Genomic DNA, 21,953 nt, shown 5'->3' with positions numbered 1-21,953 from the left:
AGAGGCCCTAACTAGTAACTATACAACAGCGGTGAGCAGCAATACAAGCAGGGGTGACTGCACCCCTTTAGTCTATGCCCCTTTCACTGGCATTTGAGTTCCATGGTGTGGAGGGGGTTGCAGCCACGTCTTTATTTGTTTAAAACCAGGCCAGTTCATTCTCTGAAAGTGATTTGCACTCCATTTTTCCTATGACTGGGGACTCCTTAAGCAAATCTTTCATCCCCCACATCAATCATTTCTTCCTATGGCAACTGCAGCACAGTAGAGTCTATTTAAGGGTCGAGTTTCAGCACTGATCACAAATCCTGCCTTTGCACTAGCAGTTCCAAAATGAGGCGGTGGATAAGAGACCCAGAACTCAGCCTACAGGAGCCAGACCTCCCCCAACGGTGTCAAGAGCATCTGGAACCGAGAAGGGGTAAACCTGGTGAAAGGGTGAAGGTGAAGCAAGCCGGTTGGCTGGTTTCCCAAAGAAAGGCCTCTCCGATTTAAGGAGCACCCCTGTAAAGATCAGACATATGATGCACTTGACTTCTTGGTGCTCCAGGGTCTGGGCAGTGTGGAGCGCTGCTCTTTAATCATCCACTGTTTCCACGCCATGAACCTGAGGGAAGTGTTGGTGGGTGGGAGAGAAGCAACGTTGATTCGCTGTTTTGCCTCGCTAGTTGGACCGAGGTCTCCTCATTTTTCTCAGACAGCCCTGTCTTATCTTTCTCTGACTCCACACAGCCTCCCCCGCCCCAACACAGACACGTACAGCTCAGGCTGCCTAAATAGTCCCTCTATGCTTATTGCTTTATGAATGATAATATCTCATTGCCAGGACTGGGGAGGCTGCTGATCTCCCACCCAGGTCTCAGCCTGCCGGTGGACCCTGCAATGACACCCGAATCCCACCTCGCCAGCTAAAATTCTGGCCATTGACTGCATTTCTTCTTCTCCCTCTGGCCTCTCCCTGGCTGAGGCTTTATACTTGGTAACTCGGTCCATGTCCCAGTGCCTGCGCTCCCTGGTTGAAGGCGAGAATCTCTATTGGAAATCAATGTGTGTCACGGTTTCAATAATGATGGCAGAGCTGTAAAAACTAGCCATGGAGAAAACAGCAGATAAACTGGGGCAAAGGCCACCAATACAGGGAGCTTTGGTTGTGCTACCACTCATCTCCTAAATCACTTCCCTTTCGGGGCTCACTTTCCAACCCTATCCTTTACCTTGTAGCCCTTTTTGTTCGGGGGGGGAAGGGGAAGGGAAGGCAGAGGGAAAGGGAGAAGAATGAAGGGGCAGGGGTCCTTTGTGTCATATACTGGTTTAGAAGCATATTTCCTTTGCTAAATATTAACACCATCTGGGTAGCTGGGAAACAGAACAGTGGTTTTCTGTTATCCTGCCTTGAAGAATCTCAGCTCAGTAATCTCCAAAAGCCCGAGTGCGGCGTCAGACCAGGCTCTCCCATCACTGCAAGGGCACAACCCGATCTGGGGGCAATACGCCGGATTCCCAGACACAGACACCACCATTTGTACCACACTCATTTCTGGACAAGCCTTTCCAGTAGGTTCCCCGCAACTCTTTTATACGGCATGACTGCGGATCCAACCACTTCTACCAAACAACAGATGCAGCCTCTAATGCAAATATTGCCATTTCCCTGCTGAATTAGCCTTGTCACTTAGCCCAGAAGCTGGCAGCGTTAAGCCAGCTTGCATTTTAATTTGGCCCTGAAGTTACTTATTTCATTATTGATCAAACATAATGCTGAATCAATGTTCATCTTGTTACCTGGGCCATTTCCATGTAATACAGTGATAGCACTGCCTGGAGTTACTCATTCCCATCCCAAAGTGACTTTACCATAAAATCAATGCTTGTTTGTTACTGATATAAAGCAGCATCTATGGGATGAAGAGCAAATAAAGCAGTTATGCAATCCCACTATAAAGTTTAGGCAGGATACGCACATGCACAGTGACTTTGATATTTAAATGTCTCTTATCGGCTTCAAAAACATCCTTCCTGAGCTGACTGGACAGAAAAGCTCAGGCTGGAAGATTATGGGCTTTGACACCTTAGGTGTTGCCAGTTGTAAATGTTACCTTGCAGCTAATGGAGAAATCGTTTCTGAACATGGCAGATGTAGGTTGCAGGCTTTTTCCGGGCAGGGATTGTTTTGAACAAATACTAATTAATACAATCATAATTAAGGCTTGTGTCAGAAGAGGCGACGGGGTGAAGAAGACGCTGAAGGGTTATCTTCAATGCAGCTTGATTCCTCAGTTAATAAATGAAGTTGCACTGTCTGGAGGCAGCTGGCCGCGTGCAATGTGTCTCCCACGTGAAGGCAGTGATGAAACGTCCCAGGCAGCAAGGGTCAGGCTGTGCTCGGGGATCTCGAGGCCAAGACTAGGGAGGATTTTGAAAATGAAAACTGCCCTGATCGGTAGCCTTCGGGGTGGCGCTGCCCGCCTGCCTTCCTGCCCGGTTCCCTGGGCACTTGGTCCTGGCCGAGGGGGCTGTGCTGGGCCCGAGGGCGCCAAGGCAGTGGGCTTGCGCGAAGCAGCCTCCCTGGGAGCCTCAGCTGCCCCGGGCAGTGCACCTAGCTCGCCAGGCAGGGATCTTGCCTTGCGCGGCTCTGCCCTGGTTTCTCGCGCGTAGAAGTGGCCGCCGGGGCCCTACCAGAGGCGGAGTCGTGTGAACCTGGGTAACACGGATCAGCCACAGGCTGCCCTTGGTGTTGGCTCGAGACTGCCGCACCAGCAAGGGCAAGGGCAGGGTGCGGGGCAGGGTGGTACAGGCTCAGCTCCACAACGGCACCGAAGGCATCACGGTTGCGGCCGGGATCGGGCCCCGGCGGGGCTGCCCGGGAGCTCGCTGCTGCTCCGAGTAAGGACGCATCTCGCACGTGGGCTGGGAGTCTGGCCCTGGAAATGGATGGAGGAACTTCCCCATAGGCATCCGTGAGCAAATGGCCCCTCTTGATGAGGCAGGAAAACGCCCTCCCTGGGCGTCGAAGTGAAAGAACTAAATTGACACCAAAACGACCCAAAAGCCGCTCATTCCGCGGGGCTCGGGAAGCTGAACCGTGCCCATAAAATATATTGGCATAAAATTAGCGAATTGCTCTCGCAGATTATAAATCACCTGAACGGTCAACCCACAGATATGAATCACGAGCTCCCCTGAAGAGGAGCGTTTCCTGCGGCTCGCAGCAGTGATGCCCTCGGACAAAAGCCTTCTCCGACCTCCTCGCTCCCGGGCACCGTTTTTCTGAGGTCCCTCCAGGGTTCGGCGGGTTTCTAACGAGCGGCTTGCCAAGGAAAGGGTTTATTAACACCTCTTAAACAAAAAGGCCAGAAAGTTTAAAGCGAGCAAGCAAGGCAGCAGATAGGAAGTTAGGACCTATTGGCACCACTCCGAATACAAATCAGCAGAGCACCACAATGGTGGGAAAACTCATAGAAATGAAAGAGAAAAAATAATACCAAGGGGCCAGTTTTTCCAGCGCGGTGAAGAGCCTGCCTTTCAGACCTGCCCTGGACGCCTTAAGCATCTGCTAATGGCCTTTTACCTTTGCTTAACCCCTTGTGGTAAATACTAGAGTCTGGTATGCTTTAAACAAAAAAAAAAGCAGTCTATTGTGCGCGGAAAGGGGACTTCCTTTTAAGGACCTGCCCTGGCAGGCGGGTTGGAGACCTTTGGGTCTCCCAGGCACAATCCTTCCCTTCTCGCCTCTGTGTAGACCGGAGACAATACTCGGGTCCACAGGTAACTGAGTCTGTTCTTATTCAATTTCCTTAAATGGCCTGCAGAGCACTTAAAAGCCCACAGAGCTTCTGGCCAGCATTTTCTTATTAACTAATTTCACTTCGATCCTATTAGAGTGTATGCTTTATAACCTTCAAATGAACCGCTCTCCTTAGCCCCCTCCCCCCTCCCTGAAACAAAGCCATTACCTTTCTAATGACAGGGTTAAGCTTTTAAAAATGTTGCTCCCTCCTTTGTTAATATTGTAAAACGTGTGGCGGGCGCACAGCCCGCGCAGAAACACGCCCTCCTGCTTTTTATCTCTCCCTCCTACCCGGGGTAGATGCCACCGATGTGGAAAATGCAACGTGGTCTCTTTTCGAGAACAAACCCTAAATGCCTCCGAAGTGAGGAGTCAGGGCTAGAGGAAGCCGGCAGCGGGCCATGGGCAGAGGGCGCTACAATGGCAGTGCGAGTTCCTTCATTTCGCCTCGGAGGGGGCAGACCCCCCCAAAAAACAACCCACACATCTCGGCCATAATGGTTTTAAAATGGATACATATATTTACAATTTCAAAAGGGTTCTGCTGTTTCCTGGTAACGCTCACCACAAATGGGAATAATAAAAGATGAAGTATTTTTTTCTCACCTTAGGTCATTAGATTTACAGACAAGGCACTAAATCATTTTGGCTCCCCAAACCTTTAAGGAAGCTCGTGCACACACACACACTCGCCCCCGCCGGGGAAGCCCTGCAGAAGAGGAGACAAAACAAACGCGAGGTTTTGCTGAACGGCTCCGTCTAAGAGTTAACAAATAATTTTTAAAAAAAAGAAGTTGGCGGCTGTAAAACGCCAAGTGTCAGTGGCCTCTTCCCCAAGCCGTAACACGAAGGGTCATTAATTGTGTTTTCTTTCCCAATCACATGTCACTGCAATTAACAGATTTTGATCAAGAGACTCCTTTCAGATTGATTCCATATGTGATAAGGAATGTGCAGCTTGTTATCTATCTGTCGCCCTGGAATTATGGAAAAGCTTCAAACGTGTAATTTGAAGAGTCTTTTCCTCAGCTCTTTGATCTTGCCTTCTCGCTCCCTCCCTCTCTAGCCGTAACCCCTTTTCCTAATTCCACGTGTTTGTCCCCCCCCAACCCCCGCCTGTTTGTTCACTGCTCTGCCCCTTTCCTGTGTTCCCCACGCGTGGACTGAGAGCGCCGCCAAACGCGTGGGCAGCTCTCAGTGCCCCGGATCGGCCGGCAAAGGGAGCTTCAAGCGGCCAGGTAAGAGCCTGCCTAAACTCCCAGCTCCGCTGACAGCTTCCCAAGGACTCTCAGCTGGCCGCATCCATCCCTCCAGGCTGCGGCCCTGGCTCCCCCGCGCCGAGCCCCTGCTCTGCGCCGAGCCCGCTGCCACGGGCGCCCCGGGGACAGCGAACGTGTCCCTGCGTGAGTCCCCTGTGCGGGGCACCGGCCGCGCCCGGCTCCGCGCGGGAGGGTCCCGGGCCGCAGTGCGGGGCTGGGCTCCGGCGGGGCCTGGATTCGAGGAGGCGCCGCCGCACTTGGAGCTGCCCCGCGGCTGCGCGGGCGGGGCGGGGCGGGGCGGGGGCCGAGCGGAGCTGGGGAGGGGGCTGCTGGGGGTAATAAATCAGGAGTGGCGCTCCCAGCTCTGACAGGTCCCGGCCAGAAGACACGTGTCCGTCCGGGCTAGGAGCGCTGCAGCCGCTGCTCCCCCCGGAGAAAGGCGCTGACCTGCGGGAGCAGCGGGCGCCCTCCACCCTTGTCCCCGCAGAGGCTGCTCCGCGGCGGGGCAGCCAGATCCAGGCGTCACTTGCTGTCCCCCGTTGCCACTCTTCTGCTTCCAGCCTGCTCCCGCTTTGTGGCGTCCATCTGCCCGCCTGCCCCTGTCCCGCAGGCTGGCAGCGTGACCGCGCTGTGCCGGGCCCCTTAGCCAGCCGGCCGCCCAGCATCGCCCTGCCCCACCTCGGCTACAGGCTCCGTGCTCTTCTCCCCCCACCCCGCTTTTCGCCTTTCTTTTGAACCTCTGCTAACAGGCGGGTCACCCTCCGCACTTCTCTCCTACAGTCCATTTGGTCTGGCTGCATTTCCTGCCCACGGATAAGCCATCATCCACCCCCACCCTGACCTGAATCCACCCCCATCCAGACACTTCTCGCCTCCCAGCTTTTCTGTCTCTCAACTCTTGCATTCGCCCGTCACGATCCCCCTGCCCCGCGGCTTTCCTCCCTGCCGCTGAAGACAAGGGGGCTTCCTGCAGCCCCGTTTCACCTGGGCAGAGAGCTTGGTCTTTTCCTTGTGAGTTTTCACATGCACTTGAAACCCAAGCCCCGCGAGCAGGCAGCCTCCTCCCGCGGGCTGCATTCCGCTCCCCCCGCTAATGGGATTCATGAATTAGAATCAGTGCGTTCCAATCCATGTCGGACACGTGTATTTCCCCGTTAGGGATGAACTTATATTGATTGTATTGTTGATTAAAAATCTATCTTGATGACACAAGACAGTGGGATGAGATAATAAAATAATCCTGCCCGCTTTATAAACTCCGTAAATGAGCAGCAGTGATGTCAAACGAGAAGCCAAAGACAAAGTGTTAGGTCCAGGCTCCAAGTGTGTGCATGTGAATATCCCGCGTGTGTGCATGTGCGGGGAGCGGACTCTTCTGGGGATATAAAATACCAGTCATGGGGACGACCTTCTAGGAACTGGTCAAATGATAATTCAGTTCTCCCGGGTTATTTTGACCTTTTCGTCCCTTTATCTCCTCGTATATACTGTACATAGATGTATATATTAAGAAGTCTTGTTCCGTTTTCAAGGCATTCCCAAACTTTCTCAGCATCGCAAGGATTAAGTCTTGCTACTTGTGCAGACAATTAAAAGAAACGAGGACATTGGATTCACTTCCCACTTCCTTTTGAATTAAAAAAGAAAAAACCTATAACTGAATGTCATGTTATCTCCATTACATTATACTATAAACCCCTATTACAAAAGCAGAGTGGAATAGAAGAAAATAAATTCCTCCAACCCAGAGTTGTTTTTGCACTAGATTAGCAGATAGGAAATGCTATAAAGATGAACTTAATACGATTAGAGGTGTTTCCTACAGATTTTCATATATTGATTCAGAGAATTTTAATTCTGGGGCTTGCTTTGCTATAATCCGTATTTATTACAAGCTGATATAGTTTTATTATAGCAAGCTATCAAGGTCGATTCCTTTAACTGTATAATCTGACATGTAGTTCATTTTTAAAGAAATGTAGTTATAATCACTATACCCACAGTATGGATTTTTATATTGTAGCTGAATCATATTTTAATGGCAATAAATCCGCCGAGTATTTAAAAACACGGGACATGTGATTAAAAGAGACTCCTGCATACGAAGTAGAAACTCGAAAAGAGAAAACTCATAACCTATTTTTAAATTACGTTACAGAATCAATAATGGCAGATTCAGAACTTCAGCTCCACAAACTCATAAACTTTTTACGTTCAGTGTAGTCTAGTCCTCCAACAAGGCAATCACAAGCTAGGAAACCCTTGTGCTTTCCAAGCGCACGCTTTGGTTTCATTGTATTTTTAGTCGCCTTAAAACACTAAACTACTATTCGCAGGCTGGCTTCAAATGGTGGGAGGGTCACTATTTTTAAAAATGCGTTGATACAGAAAAGGTTATCCCGTAATTAAAACATAGTTTGACTTTCTCCCTGCAGCTCCACAGAACATGGTGCCACTGCTCCCACCGCAAATGTTCCTTGTACCAGGTACTTCCTTCTAAGGCTTGGAGTCAATCAGAACAGAGGGAATAAGCAAAATGATCATAAATTTCCTAATTAGAGATTTCGCACCAAGACAAAAAGGTGTTAATGAGTTTAATTCCAGTGTCTGTCATTGTCCCTTTTTTCACACCACTTATTTACTAATGGCCCAGAGGGCTGCTCCTGTCTCTCCTTTGTTAAGATTTTAATTTGCCTTCTTTTCTGCCTTTGATGTAAAATTGTGACCTACAACTCTTTGAAGTCCCTTATTAGGAAGAAAATTAACTTAGCTCTTCCACTGTAGCTGCCTACTGTTAGCCTAGGCAAAATGGAGAGAACTCCTTAAAGATTCACTGCATAGAAAAAAATTTCAAGCTGGCTCTGGAAATGCAAATTAAAAACTCTAATAGACTTTTAAATCTGTATTAGGACCCACGCGCAGGCCGGGGCAGAGGGCTGGGCTGGGGGGAGGGAATATCTTAATAAAGAAAACAAACCCTGGAAACCCAGCCTAGGGAAGGCTGGAAATGGCACATTCTGCAAGGGGGAAAAAGGGCTTTATTTAAAAAATGTCAGAAGTTTTTCTTCTTCCTCCATGTAATTTACAATTGACAACCCCAGCTTTCTCTGCCTTTTATTTCAGAGAAGGGGAAAAACTATGAAAGACTATATATATATACACATATATATGTGTGTGTGTATATATATATATATATATATGTGTGTGTGTGTGTTTGTGTGTGTGTGTGTATATATATATATAATTAGAAAACCATAGGGCAGGGTTAAACCTTTGTAAAACACTGAACTGATTGGCGATCGCTAAAACGAGATTTGAAAGCAACTCAAATAAAAGATCGCGACGTCAGTAAACAGATCTAGAAAAAAAGCTAGTGACAAACCCAGGGAGAGAGCTCTGGGCTTGAGAGAGAGAGAGAGAGAGAGAGAGAGAGACAGACTTAAAAGAAATAGGAGGGGCTTGTGAGAGACTAGAAATGTCAATCAGAGCCCGGAGTCCCAATAATCTCAGGCAATCTGTTAGGACCTGACCTAGGTCCACTCAGATCAATAGGAAAAGTGAGAGAAGAAAGAAGCGATCGGATCGTTTACAGCAGCGGGCAGAGAGAGGAGGAAGCCCACGGCCTTTTGAACACCCCTCTCTTCCCCTCCCCCCCACCCATGTCTGCAAGAGTTTGCGGAAGGCACTGAAAAGTGCAGACAGCCAGAAAGGGCGAGCAAGCCAGCTCCCTCCTCTCCTGCAGCCCTTCTACTTTCTCTCCTTTCTCTCTCTCCTTTTCTCTTCCCCCCTCTCCTCCTTTCCCCCCTCCCCTGCCCCCCTCTCCCCACCATGTCTTTCCCGCAGCTGGGCTACCAGTATATCAGGCCGATTTACCCCTCTGATCGGCAGGGGAGCGGCGGTTCCCGAAGCGGGACGGAGCTCACCCCGTCCGGGGCGCTCTCTAACGTGCTCTCCTCCATGTACGGAGCGCCCTACGCGGCGGCGGCGGCGGCTCAAGGATACGGGGCTTTCCTGCCTTACACCGCCGAGCTCCCCATCTTCCCGCAGCTGGTAAGGACCACAGAGACCCCCTCGCTCCTTCCCGCGCCCCCTCCCTCCCCGCGGTGCCTCCAGGGGTCTGGGTTTTGTTTCCAACCCGCTTGACTTTGGCCTTTGTGGAAGCGAGAGCAGGGAAGCGGGGCCGGGAGCGGGTCTCCCCGCTTACCTCCGGGGTCCTGCCGCAGTCCGAGCGGCCCCTCTCCACCTGGGGCAGCCCGGGGGGCAGGGGGCTCCTGGGCATTGATTCGGATTGTTTCCCGGCGGATTCCCACCGGGGCTGGGGGGAGCGGAGTTCAACCCGGTTTGCTCGCCGGCCGCCCTGGGAGCGGCGCAGGAAGGAGCGGGCGCGGGTGGGAAGGGGGAGAAGGTAAGAGGGGGCAGGCCGGGGAAGTTTCCCCCGCGCGGAAGGGAGCGGGGAGCCTGCTCCGGGTTATCCCCTCGCCGCTTCCTCGGGCAGGGGCTTCGCTCCTGCCTAAGCGCAGGGCTGGGGTGACTGCAAAAATATAACATGAAATACCCACCCCAAACAGGCGGCGGGGGGGGGGGGGCAGCCTGGGCTGCGCTGCTGTGGCTCTCGGAAGGGCTCTGCCAGTGTTTATAAACAGTCAGCACGTCACATCGGGGCTGCTGGCCCGCACGCACCGGCCGGGCTTCAGGGCTTGGGGCCCGTCCCCCGCCCCCCCGTACACGAGTCTGTGCCCAGCTGGCCTGAAGGTGCGGAGCAAACCCCCGCCCCGGTCCCCCCTGCGGGGAAGGGGTCGGGGTCCAGCGCAGCGCTCCAGCAGCCCGGCGGGGGGATGGAGGGGGGGCTGCACCCTGAAGGGGGATGCCCCGTGCCCGGACTAAGCCCCCGAGCCCCCGCCCTGACCCGCTCTCGTCTCCTTCCTCCGTGCGGCTCCAGGGCGCCCAGTACGAGCTGAAGGACGGCCCGGGAGTGCAGCACCCCGCCTTCCCGCACCACCACCCCGCCTTCTACCCCTACGGGCAGTACCAGTTCGGGGACCCGTCGCGGCCCAAGAACGCCACCCGCGAGAGCACCAGCACGCTCAAGGCCTGGCTCAACGAGCACCGCAAGAACCCCTACCCCACCAAGGGCGAGAAGATCATGCTGGCCATCATCACCAAGATGACCCTCACGCAGGTCTCCACCTGGTTCGCCAACGCCCGGAGGCGGCTCAAAAAGGAGAATAAAATGACCTGGGCCCCCCGCAGCCGCACGGACGAGGAGGGCAACTCCTACGGCAGCGACCACGAGGGGGAAGAGGACAAGCGGGAGGACGAGGAGGAGATCGACCTGGAGAACATCGACACCGAGAACATCGAGAGCCACAAGGACGAGCTGGAGGACGAGCTGCAGGACGCCGACCTGCTGCACTCCGACGCCAAGACGGACTCCGAGGGCTCCGACGGCTTCGAGGACCTGCCCGGCGCGGACGAGCGCTTCCTCAAGGCCGTGGAGCCGCACCCGCCCCCGGCCCCGCACCGGCACCCGCACCCGCCCGGCGAGCCCCTCCCGCTGCCCCCCGCGCCGCACCACCACCTCTCCTCGTCCTCCTCGTCCTCGGCCTCGTCCTCCCCCGCCTCGCCCCCGACAGACGCCAGCCTGGCCAGCACCGTGCCCAAGCCTAAGATCTGGTCCCTGGCGGAGACTGCCACCAGCCCGGATAACCCCCGCAAGTCCCCCGGGGGCGGCCGCGGCTGCTCGCCCCCCGCCGCCGCCCCCCAGCCCCTGCAGCTGGCTCCTCCTCCCCCGGCCCCCCACAGACTCGTCTCGTCCTGCCCGCTGGGCAAGTTCCCCAACTGGACCAGCCGGGCGTTCCCGGCCCACCCCCACCCCGCCCCGCACCCGCTCACCTTGCTCAACACCCCGCACCTCCTGGGACTCGGGCCGGGCCCCGGCGCAGCCTCGGGCGCTGCGGCCATCGCCGCCTTCTCCAGACCCGCAGACCAGGCGCAGAGCACGGAGGCCGCCGGAACAGGTGATTGATTGATCGGGCCGGGCCGGGCATCTCCTCGGCTGCTGAGCACGGGCAAACTCAGCTCAGGCCACGTCGCTTCTCCGCGGTCTTCCCGGGGCCGGAGCTGCGGCTTCTCGCCCCTGGGGCCGCAGCGAGGGAGGGGCCGCTCACCCCGCTCATTGAAAGGGCCATGGGGGCAGGCGGGGGGGCGTAAAGGAGAGGAAAGGTTTCAACTCCGGGCGACTCCGCCACTAGCAGCCCGGCCTGGCTAGACAGAAACCCGCCTGCGGGCTCCATCCACCCGCCGGGCTTTGCCAGGGGAGAGGCTTTTCTTAGCTCGGCGGCAGGGCCCAGGCCCGGCTCTGGCTGCGCGGTGCCTGGGGATGTTTTCAGGCCGGGGTGCTGGGGCTCGGACTGGTGCGCTTGGCACGACGGGCTCGCTCCGGGTTTCACGTGCGAGGCCGAGGCAGGCGCCTTCTCTCCGGGCCGCGCGGCCCCACGACCGCTTTTGATGTATTTTCTTCTCTTTTTTGTCCTCACGACGTCATGTCAAAACCATGACTTTTCCACCAAGGGCGATCCTGAGCTGCCCTTTCTGCAGCCTCTTGGCCGGGAGGCTGGGCCAGGAGGTTTGCTCTAGTCCCTGTTACTTTCCTTGGCCGGTCCCTTCTCCAGCAAAGCCACCGCCTCCCCTATTTGCAGCTTGCTAAGCAACGCTCAATGGCTTCATTTAGGGATGGAGAGAAAAAAAAAACACAGGGGTTATAAAGGAACACTTTTTTTCTTCTCTTTTTAGATCGATCTAGTGCCTTGGAAGTAGAGAAAAAGTTAATAAAGACAGCTTTCCAGCCAGTTCAGAGGCGGTAAGAGATTATTTCCTCAGTCTCCTAAGGACATACAGATATATATATATATCGAGAGAGAGAGATTGAGAGAGAGCTGTAGACGCTTAAATTTTTTTTTCTCCACTGTTCCTTGCAAGACCCAGTCATAAGGAAGCAACTTTTATCTTCCACCAAGTGTGTGGCGATGGGGTGTTTCTGATCTTTTTGAAAGCACACTCACAGCTGACTTTGCAATTCAGTTTCCCAGACTTTGACAATGATTCCTTAGGAAATGCAAAGTTGCATTACACATTTCTTGACCGCTTGTTTTTACTTTTTTTTTTTTTTTTAATTGCACCCCGTCAACGCTTCAAAAAGATTGATCCCTGTCCTTCCTCTTATATAGAGCAGGCAAACAAATCAGGCCTGGATAAATCCTTAGGAAGAATTTAAGAAACAGAGGAAATACTGGAAAGCTGGGAGGACATGAGCAACTTCAGAGCCTGATCCTGCCTGTCTTCCCCAGGCAAAGCTCTCGCTGAAATCAGTGACACTGTTGCCTGAATAAAAATAAAAGTATCGGGCTCACAATTTCAAGTTACAGCTTATTCAATTTGGTACAGCCACCATCTGAACGTTTTGGTATTTAGAAATTCTTTCTAATTGAGAAGAGCAACCCCAAACCAAAGTTAAAGCTCATTGTGCCACCAAACCCTGACTAGAAAAACCTATTAAATATTTCTTCTGTGTCATTTTTTTCCAGGCCCCAGAACCAACTTGATGCAGCTATGGTTCTATCCGCGTTGTCATCATCATAGTTAATTTTTTTATTGTTGTTGTAATGATTGTAAAAAAATCTGTATAGTTACAACTTGTAAGCATGTCCGTATATTAAAATTAAAAAGAAAAAAAAAGAAAGAAAAAAACCCGCTTCTGTACTCTCCTCTGAATTAGCTGAGTGTGTGAGGTTTTTATTTATTTTTATTTTTTTGGAAGTCCAGTGAGAATTAGGTGTCTCGATTTTTTTTTTTTGTATATACAGTAAAAAAATGTACATATGTGTGAACCAAATTGTACAAGAAAGTATATATTTTTGGCTAATAAATAAACTGTTGCCACTTTGACTACACTCTCTTCTGCCACCAACGGACTTATTTTTTCCTGACTCTCTCTCTCTCTCTATTTTTTTAAAATTCAGTGCAGTAGATATATATATATATATATTTCCCGGAGCGTTGAGCACTCTTCCGAGTCTGCTCCGAACTTGTGCGGAGTTTTAGGCTCCGGGCAGCCGTGCGGGCACAAAGGCCCAGGGCTGGTAGAGAGGAGGCAATGCGGGAGCGGGCAGAGCAGCGGGCGCTGCTCGGGCTCCGCCGCCTGGGCCCGGCGCAGCTCGCGGCTCCGCGCGGGGCAGCGTGTGCTCTGCGGGCGGTCGAGGGGGAGAAGCCGCCGCTGGGGAGGAAATAACCCTAAAGAAACGCCAGCACGTCATCCGTTGCTGGGCTGGGGGGAAGGGGCAAACCGGCATCTTTGTGCTTGATCGGCGCTAGAAAAGCCCCCGGCCAGGTCCTTGCTGTGCCTTGTGCAGTCCAGATCACGCCAGAGGGCCCGGCGCTGCTCGGCGGAGCGCGGGGAGGCGGCTCCCGCCTCGGACGCGGCTGCTCGTGCTGCAATTGCTGCGGCCGCGGCCCTTCCCCGCGAGCGCCGGGGCCGAGAGCTGGCGGGGCCCGGGCGAGCCCAGGGCCCTGCTCAAACCTGGAGCCGGAGCGCCCTCTACGGGAGCAAAAGCCTGGCCCGGCCCGCAGGCGCCTGGCGGCTCGCGCCTTCCCGCCGCGCCCCCGGACAGCGCGGGGAGCCGGCCGCCCCCGCCGGACGGCCGGGACTGCCGCAGCCGCTGGCGGGCAAAGGCAGCGGGCTCGGGACTTCCTCGTGCCCTGGGAGGAGCTTCCCGGGTGCCTGGAGCCGGAGCCCCAGCCCCGTGGCAGGCGGGGGAGCTGCCGCTGCCCCGCGCCCCCCGACGGGAGCGGAGCCCGGCGCCAGGAGGCTTCGGCGCTCCTGCGAGCCGGGAGCCTTTCCTTCCCGGCCACTGCCCGGGCTGCTCACGCGGGGCGCGGGGACGGGCGGCTCCGTGCCCGGGGGCCTGCTCTTGCTGCTTCGTCCGTTTCTCCGCGGCCGCAGGTCTCCGCACACGGGGCTGGCGGCCGGGCCGCAGGTTGAGGTGCTCGGGCCGCGGGCACGGGGCGCCGCGCTTCCAGCTTCCAGCGCGGCGGGGCAATCCCGAGCTGCGGGAGTCCCGGGCTGCTCGGCTCGGCTCGGCTCGGCTCGGAGCGGCACAAGTGTGCGCCGCCCGCGCCCAGCTTCTTGAAGTCCCGGACTTTGGGGCAGGGTGTCCGAGCAGACATGCAGGAGAGCCGAGCCTCCTCGAGGGATGCTGGCTTTGACGGCAGGGGCTGCTCAAAAGGTGCCCAGTGCAAAGGAGAGGGGGGAGATCTCCAGGCCCAACCTGGGATTTACTGGTTTACCTAATGTAAACTAAACTCAGAAAAAAAACCCAGGCAGGAAGCTTTAAAATTAAAGAGTTGCAACACTCCCCCCACCCCCCCGCAAGCTGCCCGTTAGCTGCAGCGTGGAAAACTTTTAGCTTCATTTCCTTGGCAAAGTGCTGAAAATTGGCCAGATCTGTAAGAGGTCAAACCGCTTAGAGTCACTTCAATTCTACCTGCCAGCTTGAGAGTGCTGGGAAAATCACTTCAGCAACCTGAAAGGAGCCAGGGCTTCACAGGCAGCACTTCCTCCTGCATTTGTCTTTCCTCATTAAGAAAATTAAAGCAGACACATTCTGGAGCCTGACCCCTTTGCTTTAGACTCAATGAAATCACCACAATCAAATTAAAACCATCCCAGGATTATTTTTTTCTTGGTCAGTTATCTTCCAAAACTACTTCTGCACAATTATTGCAAGTTAAAAGCTGATGTCAAGGCAGTAATGAGGTGGAGCCGGGCTGCTTTGAAAATGACACCTTATGTTGGAATTCACATACCACCAAGATGACTTGGGCCTTGAGGGGAGAAAGGACAGTACAATGGAGTTTGGATCTTACTTCAATTCTCTCTAGATCTTGTGTGGTAGAGTTCCCCCCTCCTTCCCGCTGCAACAGTAGCAGAATTGTGGATCTGATAAATAAATAGGTTTTTTTGTTTAATTTCATTGACATGCCTCCTGAGGAGAAGGGTGCTGGGTGCTATGAGGCAAAGAGTTAAAATGAAGTTAAAGTACAAACAGAAGCACATAGCTGACATGCTTCAAGTTTAGACAGTACAGGATATGCAAATGTGCAGGGGTGTGCAGTATTGACATTTTGAGGTCATAGTGATAGGAATGTATTATTTATAGGATTTGGTTGCAGTAGGCCGATAAACTACATTTTAAATCCTAGACGTTTGTAAGTGATAAGATTTTTTTTCATGCTGTGATTAGTATTTTAACTGTCAGGCATGCATTACTGCTGCTGTGGGTTGATTATACCCTGTTTGTGTGTGTGTGTGTGTGTGTGCGCGCGCGCGTGTGTGCGTGTGTGTGTGTGTGTGTGTGTCCGCATGCACACATGCACAGATCCCTGGCATGGTGTTAATGGCTCCACAGAGACAGGTGGAAAGGATCTTGAGAGTTAGGCAGTTTGCAGTCTCTGCTTCGTTGCCTTCCCTCTGGCTTCCCATTTGAAAATGTCCTCTCTGAGCGCGTATTGGCCTAGAAACAGGGTTTCTTCTTGCATCCCCTGCTATGTAACCCTTCCTCTAATGCCATTCCAGCTCTGCTTCCCCCTCTGCCGCCTGCCCCTCAGTTACTGCACAAGGGGGAATCTCTCTTGGGTGGGAGCAGACAGTAGGAGTTGGATCTTATGGAAATCACTCCCAGTTGCTGCATTTTTGCCTAGCTTTCCTGGGTCACTTTCTTGCTAGGAAAAGCTTAATGGGTAAAAGGGGAGGGATGGGTGGGAGATAGACCTCCCCTCCGCCCCCACTCTTTCCTCAGATACTAGGGAGGTTTTACCTATTTTAAAACCATGAACATGTCCACACTATGAATAGGCAGACTCTTCAAGGGGTGGAAGAAAATAAGGATACCTCAAATAAAAATTAGGGTCTTGCTATCCTTCCTGTCCCCTCAGCCATTCCTGCCCAAGACCTAGGCTCCCTTCTTCCCTCTAACCTTTTACGGCCTCTCCTAGCCACTCAATCTGGCCAGCTGGCTGAGTGGCTGAGTGGATTTCAGGAATCAGAAGAGCACCCTTAATAGCTGTTGGAAGAAGCTGTGACTTCCTGGAGGTGGGAGTTCTATTATTGAGTGCATGGGATGGGCAGGTTAGGAGCAGTCCTTAGGCCTGCCCAGCCTTCCTAAATGGGACGGCAACTCCAATTCATTTTTCACAGAAATATTTTGCTGTGTAGGCACTGAAGTGAGACATTCAAAATCCCACTCATATTTTTGGAAATTGCCCTCACTCAAACTGTCACAGCTTGACAGCCTCACTGGATCCCCAGCCAGGCCTGCCTGAGACAGCTTAGCAAGGCCTCTCTCTCTTTCTCTTGGCTGCTCTTTTCCTGTCTAATCAATTATCTTCCTAGCTAGTCCTTCTCAAAGGTGAGAGCTCATTATGCATATTCATAAATCACAGCTCCCAGACCTGACACTGATTGATGTAATCATCTCTTGCTCACTCCCTTTCTCCATGGGGCCAGGGTGGAGAAAGTGCCACTGCAAGGAGATGGCAAGAGAATTAGACTTCCAAGTCGTCAAAGCAACTTCTAACTGGACCTGTTAGAACTGAGTTCGCAAGTTTAGCAGGCTTTGTAAGGCTCCCTGTTCATTGCAGCTAAATTGGCTTTTGATAAATGAAGAGCAAGCTTGTCTGAACCAAGTTATATCAGTGTGTTGTCTTTAGCATAGTTAGACATTTTTACAGATGGAGAGAAAATGATAGAAAAGATGATAAAAGACTAATCTTTTTTCCCAGTCAAGGATCAGAATTTGCTATAAAATAAAAATAAAACCTTTTGTGTTAGCTTTCAGCTTGCTTTTATATTTCTTGGATAGCTCAAGCTATTTTGCCTCAGTAGGGAATAATACATTCTCTTGCAGCATGTTCTCAAGTAAAATATTAATATTAAGATATTTTATAGGATAACCATCCTTAATATTAAATTTGCAGCTATTTTTCTTTGGATAAATTGGACAAACTTTAAAAAGAAAAACAATGTTGAATTAAATAAGTTTTTGCTTCACTGGTTTTTCAGACTAATGGGCTCCTTTGGACCATTCTTACAGGCTCTCAAGGTATTATTATTTCTCTTATCTGTGATTTGTTTTAACATTCAAGATGCCATTCAGATCATGCAGTTTGCCTGCATGTTTAATATTTACACTTTTAAAAATACTCTTTCTATGACTTTGATCAGAAATATAAGTGCAACAAAGTAATAATGCAAAAATATATGCCCTGGAAACCAAAACAAGATACAAATCAAAGTGAGCCCTAATCAAGTACTTTTTGAAAGTGTTATCTTCCTTGTTAACAAATGGCTATAAGAAAATTAAGGCTTATGGCCTGCTTGTATTTTATCTAAGAAAACCAATAAAGATATCAGAGGTTCTTTATTTTATGTGTTTGAACAAAAAGCAGAATAATGAGGAACATGCACCTTATAAGGCTTCATTTGCTTTATGGATGTTAACCCTTTACTTTAACAATGAAATCGTCTGCATCCACAGAATGGGGAAGAGAATATGCAGTTATCTGCATTAAGAATCTTGGGTTTTAAAGTATTTTGCTTACAGTCAAGACAATATCTTTTATTACATGCTGAAATAGGAACAAAGCAACAATGGCTGCTTGCTAACTATGCATGTCCAACAGGCCTCTTTACTATTCAGCAAATGGAAGATATTAAACAACATTTTGCTTAAAGGTACACTGAGGCCATTTCCATTAGGACATGGTGTCATTCATTTATTCACATGTTAAGTGGATGTCCTTGTGGCTAATGAGTAATAATCAACAGTGACTCCACTTTATTCCTTTGCTCCCAGCAATGTTAAATACTCTGATAGAGTCTCTTTGCCGACACACAAGAGAATATGGTTAAAAAGTGCTAAAGGACATTCTCAGTAGAGAGCAGCCACATACAAACACACTGGAAATAGCACTTTTATTTATTACAGTCTATTAGTCTTTGTTCTCATTCTTTTAGGCAGGGCACATAGAAATCTCTGATATAATTTGAAGACATTTTACATTTAAATACTCAGATTCTAGGTCTGTGAGTCAGTTTGGTTTTTACTGAGAGTACAGTTCTTGGTCATAAAAATGAAAGGGATATTGCAGCATGTTCTCTACATTCTGAATACAATTATTCACAGAGATTTTTAGCAGAGGAGAGATTTAGGACAAAACCTTTCTTGCAAAAATCTGGATTGACAGATTTTATAAAATTAAGTAATTTCTGCTACCAATTAATCCATTTCATTACATCAACCTCAGCAGTTAAGCAGGTTAATAAACTATATTAATATATTTTTCTCATATGAGTGTTCCATTGCTTACACTGACTGGAACCTGCAGCTTGGTTGTCTTCTGTGTCAGTTCCTAAAGTTTGAAAGGTATAAATGAATCATTCTTGGTCATGATTAAGCTTAAGTTAGAAATAAAATATGTCAATCAATCTGGTTGGAAATGTTCCTGCTGTCTAAGTTGGTTATGCAAAGCACTATAAGGTGTATAGGCATGATCAATTAGGTCAAGGGATGTGATGGCACTCCTAGCCATAAATGTGTGTCACTTGGATTCCTCATTATTTTTAGCAGTGGTGGAAATGCATGTCAGTAGGCCAGCTAGCCAGACTAGAATAAAATTACTCGCTAGCTATGCATGAAACTAAGATTCTAATGCATTAACATTAAATTTATTTTCAAACAAAACAGTCTGTACATAAAGAACATTTCACTGTTAAATAAAGGGTTAATACCCATAAAGCAAATTCATTATTATAAGGTGCGTGCTCTTCATTATGTTGCTTTTCATTCAAACATATAAAATAAAACAGAAAATAAAGAACCTCTGATATCTTTATGGTATAGAAAATCTATGAGTCACTGCTTTGCATTTCTCAGTAATTGTTAGTGCATTCATACCAAAATACACAATAGCCGACACACCATAGGAAACAGCTAATTTAAATATATACAATATATAGTTGTGAAGTGCAATTAGATCGATATAAACAAGAGAATGTCTGCTTGCTCCATCATGCTCTTATTTGCATCCAAGAGAGCAGCATGCAAGCATTTAATATATTAATTCACTGTGAACATGAGATAATATTGCAGCATAGGAGCACATTTGCTCATATGGGAAAAAGTTTGCAATGTATTACTTCAAGAGATCTTGTCAGGAAATTAGGCTGGACAGTTAGGCTTCATTTAAATAAGCAAGTAAATAAATTAACAACCTAATATTAATAGAAATGTTGTTATGAAATTTTAAAACAAGTTTTTGAGCTAAAACCTGTACCTGAGGCCTGACTCAGGCATGAGCAAGGTGAATTGGTTGTGACTGTTTGGTCTTAAACTTTTTCATGTGATATTTACCATAGTGGTGCAGCTTTACCCTAGGGCATGTGGAACTGAAAGTGCAACTGGCTAGAAAGTGTGTGAAACAGGCCAGTCTATTTTCAAATCTGAAAAGTAAAACTATGCAAATGGCAGAAACAAACTTGAATTTTTAAAATTCTTTTGCTTTTAATTATCTAAGGTATAACTGGAAAAGGGGGTGGGATTTTTTTATTTATTTATTTTTGTAATATACAAATACATTTTTTTAGCATGGCATTGTTCCTCTGGAAAAAAAAAACCACTGTGGGATAAAATTCATTCATTGAAAAAAATGCAATTGAACTTTGTGGGTTAAATATATTCACTCCAGTAAGAATTTTCCATTCTTTTCTTCAGGATATCAAAATGGAGCCATCATCAGTCAGTTAGTTAAATAGCAGAATCTGGAGAGTAAGTAAATGGAAGAGCTTTCAAATGCAGGGCTAAAAATGTCCAATGAATGTGTAGGGGGCTCCAATAAAAAGATTTTGACTTGTGTTTTCACCCCTTTCCTACTTTACTCATTGTTTACTGACACTGCTATGGACAGAGTATTCAGGCAATGCCCGCCCAAGCCCTGGGATGTAAAAATGTCATCTCTATTGTGCTGCTGGTCTCGCTTTGATGCTGCCGCAGCCCTTTGTGTGCCTTCTAAATCCCTTTATAAGGCTATCCTGATTGTCCATACTGAACATCACCACAAAAGCTTGTCTTATTGAGAAAATAAAAAAGTCAGAGAGAAGCCAAATGAAGGGAGATTGGGCCTTTGCTGTAAAAGGCCTACAATTCACATGTAATAGTAATTTTTTTCACTCAGGAATTATAAAGTTTGGACTGAAAAGCAAAGCAAGGGCTACTTATAAAAAGGCAATTTTAAACTGTCTCTTCTCAAATCTTATTATTTGTATTATTGTTGCTGTTATTTTTGGAAAGACATCATGCTGCTGAGAACAAAAATTAAACCCTTTGGGCAGATTTTACAGGAGAAGTTTGATTTAAGAAAACAATCGTATCATTCTTCTATGAATGTTTTGTAGCAGAACTTCAGTAAAGGATGCTGTCCTCAAACAATTCAAACTACCAATAACCTGCAAAAATATTAAAGGGATGATAAAGGGAAAAAAAGTTATGTTTCTGACTTATTATGTGAGAACAGGTTTAAGTACATCTTTTGAAAAAAGAAACCCAGGGTGTGTTTTTTTGTTTGGCTTGGTTTGGCTTGGCTTGGTTTGGTTTGGTTTGGTTAACCTTAAGCAGCTCTTCTGATTCCTAATGCTATTCTAATTTTTTTTTAACTGAATGTAGTGGGCAGGAGGGAGACAAAGGCTGGATAAGGTCTTATTCTTTAGGAGTAGGGCATCGGAATGGGAGGACAGTGATTTCATGGCTTTTGTTACTGAGGTTAGGGAACTGAATTCTCTCACTGAATTAGAATAGTAACAAGTGGGACTGGGGATCTCTAGGGCTTTTGTAGTGCACTCATCTGAGAGATTGCGCTTTTCTCAGCCCTTCAGATTTATTTTGCCAAAGTTACAGGGCAATTATGGAAATGCGCCCTTTGAAGCTAGGCCGATTTCTCTTTATTTTCTTCCTCCCTGACAAAGCAAAGCTTCCCTCACCTCCTCTTTTTCAACAAGTCGGCAATCATTAGACAGTGGGGTTTCGAGTGGTGATTTGAACATTCTTTTGAATAGTGCTAAAAGTTTTTTTATAAATGTATGTTAAAAAATAGACTTTGAAGGTTTTGGGAAGAAAGTGTAAAATAACAGCAAGGAAATGACATCCCAGAAATAGCTTTGTGTACACAATGTGTTGAAACATGGAATCTTTCCTATGAAAAGAACCTTAGTGCACTAAGACTGCAGATGACTGGCAGGCATGTAGCAAGCATGTTTGGCTAACTGATTGGCTCAGCTGTCTCAGGTTCCTGCCATGCCAGCATAGATGTCAGCTCCACAAATTTAGAAGGATAAGTGCTTTGCTCCTTTTACCTCACATCTCAGTAACAAGAGAGCTAGAATAAACAGAATTGTACTTTCTCAGCTTTGTACATTATTTATCATTGTAGTTCAGAATCTAAGTGCTACATGTGAACTAATAAGACATATTTTTTTCCTTTACTTGATACACTAATGTTAAGGAAATATGTCTAAAACCAGACTGTAAGATCCAGATTTAGAAGAAAGTATGCAACTAGGATTGCTTTTAGCCCAGAAGCTAAACTTTATATTTCTCTTTTCAGCTTGTATTATGTTACTTTATTTCTATTGGAATACACCGCCCTTGCAATAAAAAAATATAATTTTTCTGGGCCATTTAACAAATGCAATTGGTCAAACTCAAACTTGATGTAAGTGGGTGCAATTCTTTTTTTATGTTGGCATAAGTTGTAACGTGCTTACACCAGAACTAGAGACAGACATTCAAAAAGCCTGAGGC

The 21,953-nt window shown here is 48.9% G+C and overlaps 1 protein-coding gene and 1 long non-coding RNA gene across 7 annotated transcripts in view; one reads left to right on the top strand and one right to left on the bottom strand.

Moving 5' to 3' along the window:
• The window catches only part of LOC149857258 (uncharacterized), a 73,174-nt gene extending 64,864 nt beyond the window's left edge, over positions 1-8,310 (bottom strand). For all 5 annotated transcript variants that reach the window (XR_016444222.1, XR_016444221.1, XR_016444224.1 and 2 more), the window contains exon 1: positions 4,394-8,310. This is a non-coding gene — a long non-coding RNA (uncharacterized LOC149857258). The remainder of the gene's footprint in view (positions 1-4,393) is intronic.
• A 224-nt stretch (positions 8,311-8,534) lies between these two features.
• On the top strand, positions 8,535-13,438 carry IRX3 (iroquois homeobox 3). 2 transcript variants are annotated; one of them, XM_090063084.1, is made up of 4 exons: positions 8,535-9,096; positions 9,986-11,063; positions 11,839-11,905; positions 12,630-13,438. In XM_090063084.1, exons 1-4 carry the CDS (start codon positions 8,875-8,877, stop codon positions 12,682-12,684), a joined length of 1,422 nt encoding a protein of 473 aa, XP_089919210.1. In that variant the 5' UTR covers positions 8,535-8,874; the 3' UTR covers positions 12,685-13,438. The 2 variants fall into 2 exon arrangements, with proteins under 2 accessions (XP_089919210.1, XP_089919211.1); XM_090063085.1 differs by lacking the exon at positions 11,839-11,905.
• The last annotated feature ends 8,515 nt before the right edge of the window (positions 13,439-21,953 follow it).

Source organism: Crocodylus siamensis, chromosome 9 (assembly GCF_052110815.1).
Source record: "Crocodylus siamensis isolate JL-2025a chromosome 9, ASM5211081v1, whole genome shotgun sequence".
NCBI lineage: Eukaryota > Metazoa > Chordata > Crocodylia > Crocodylidae > Crocodylus > Crocodylus siamensis.
This window is presented reverse-complemented; position numbering and strand designations above follow the sequence as displayed.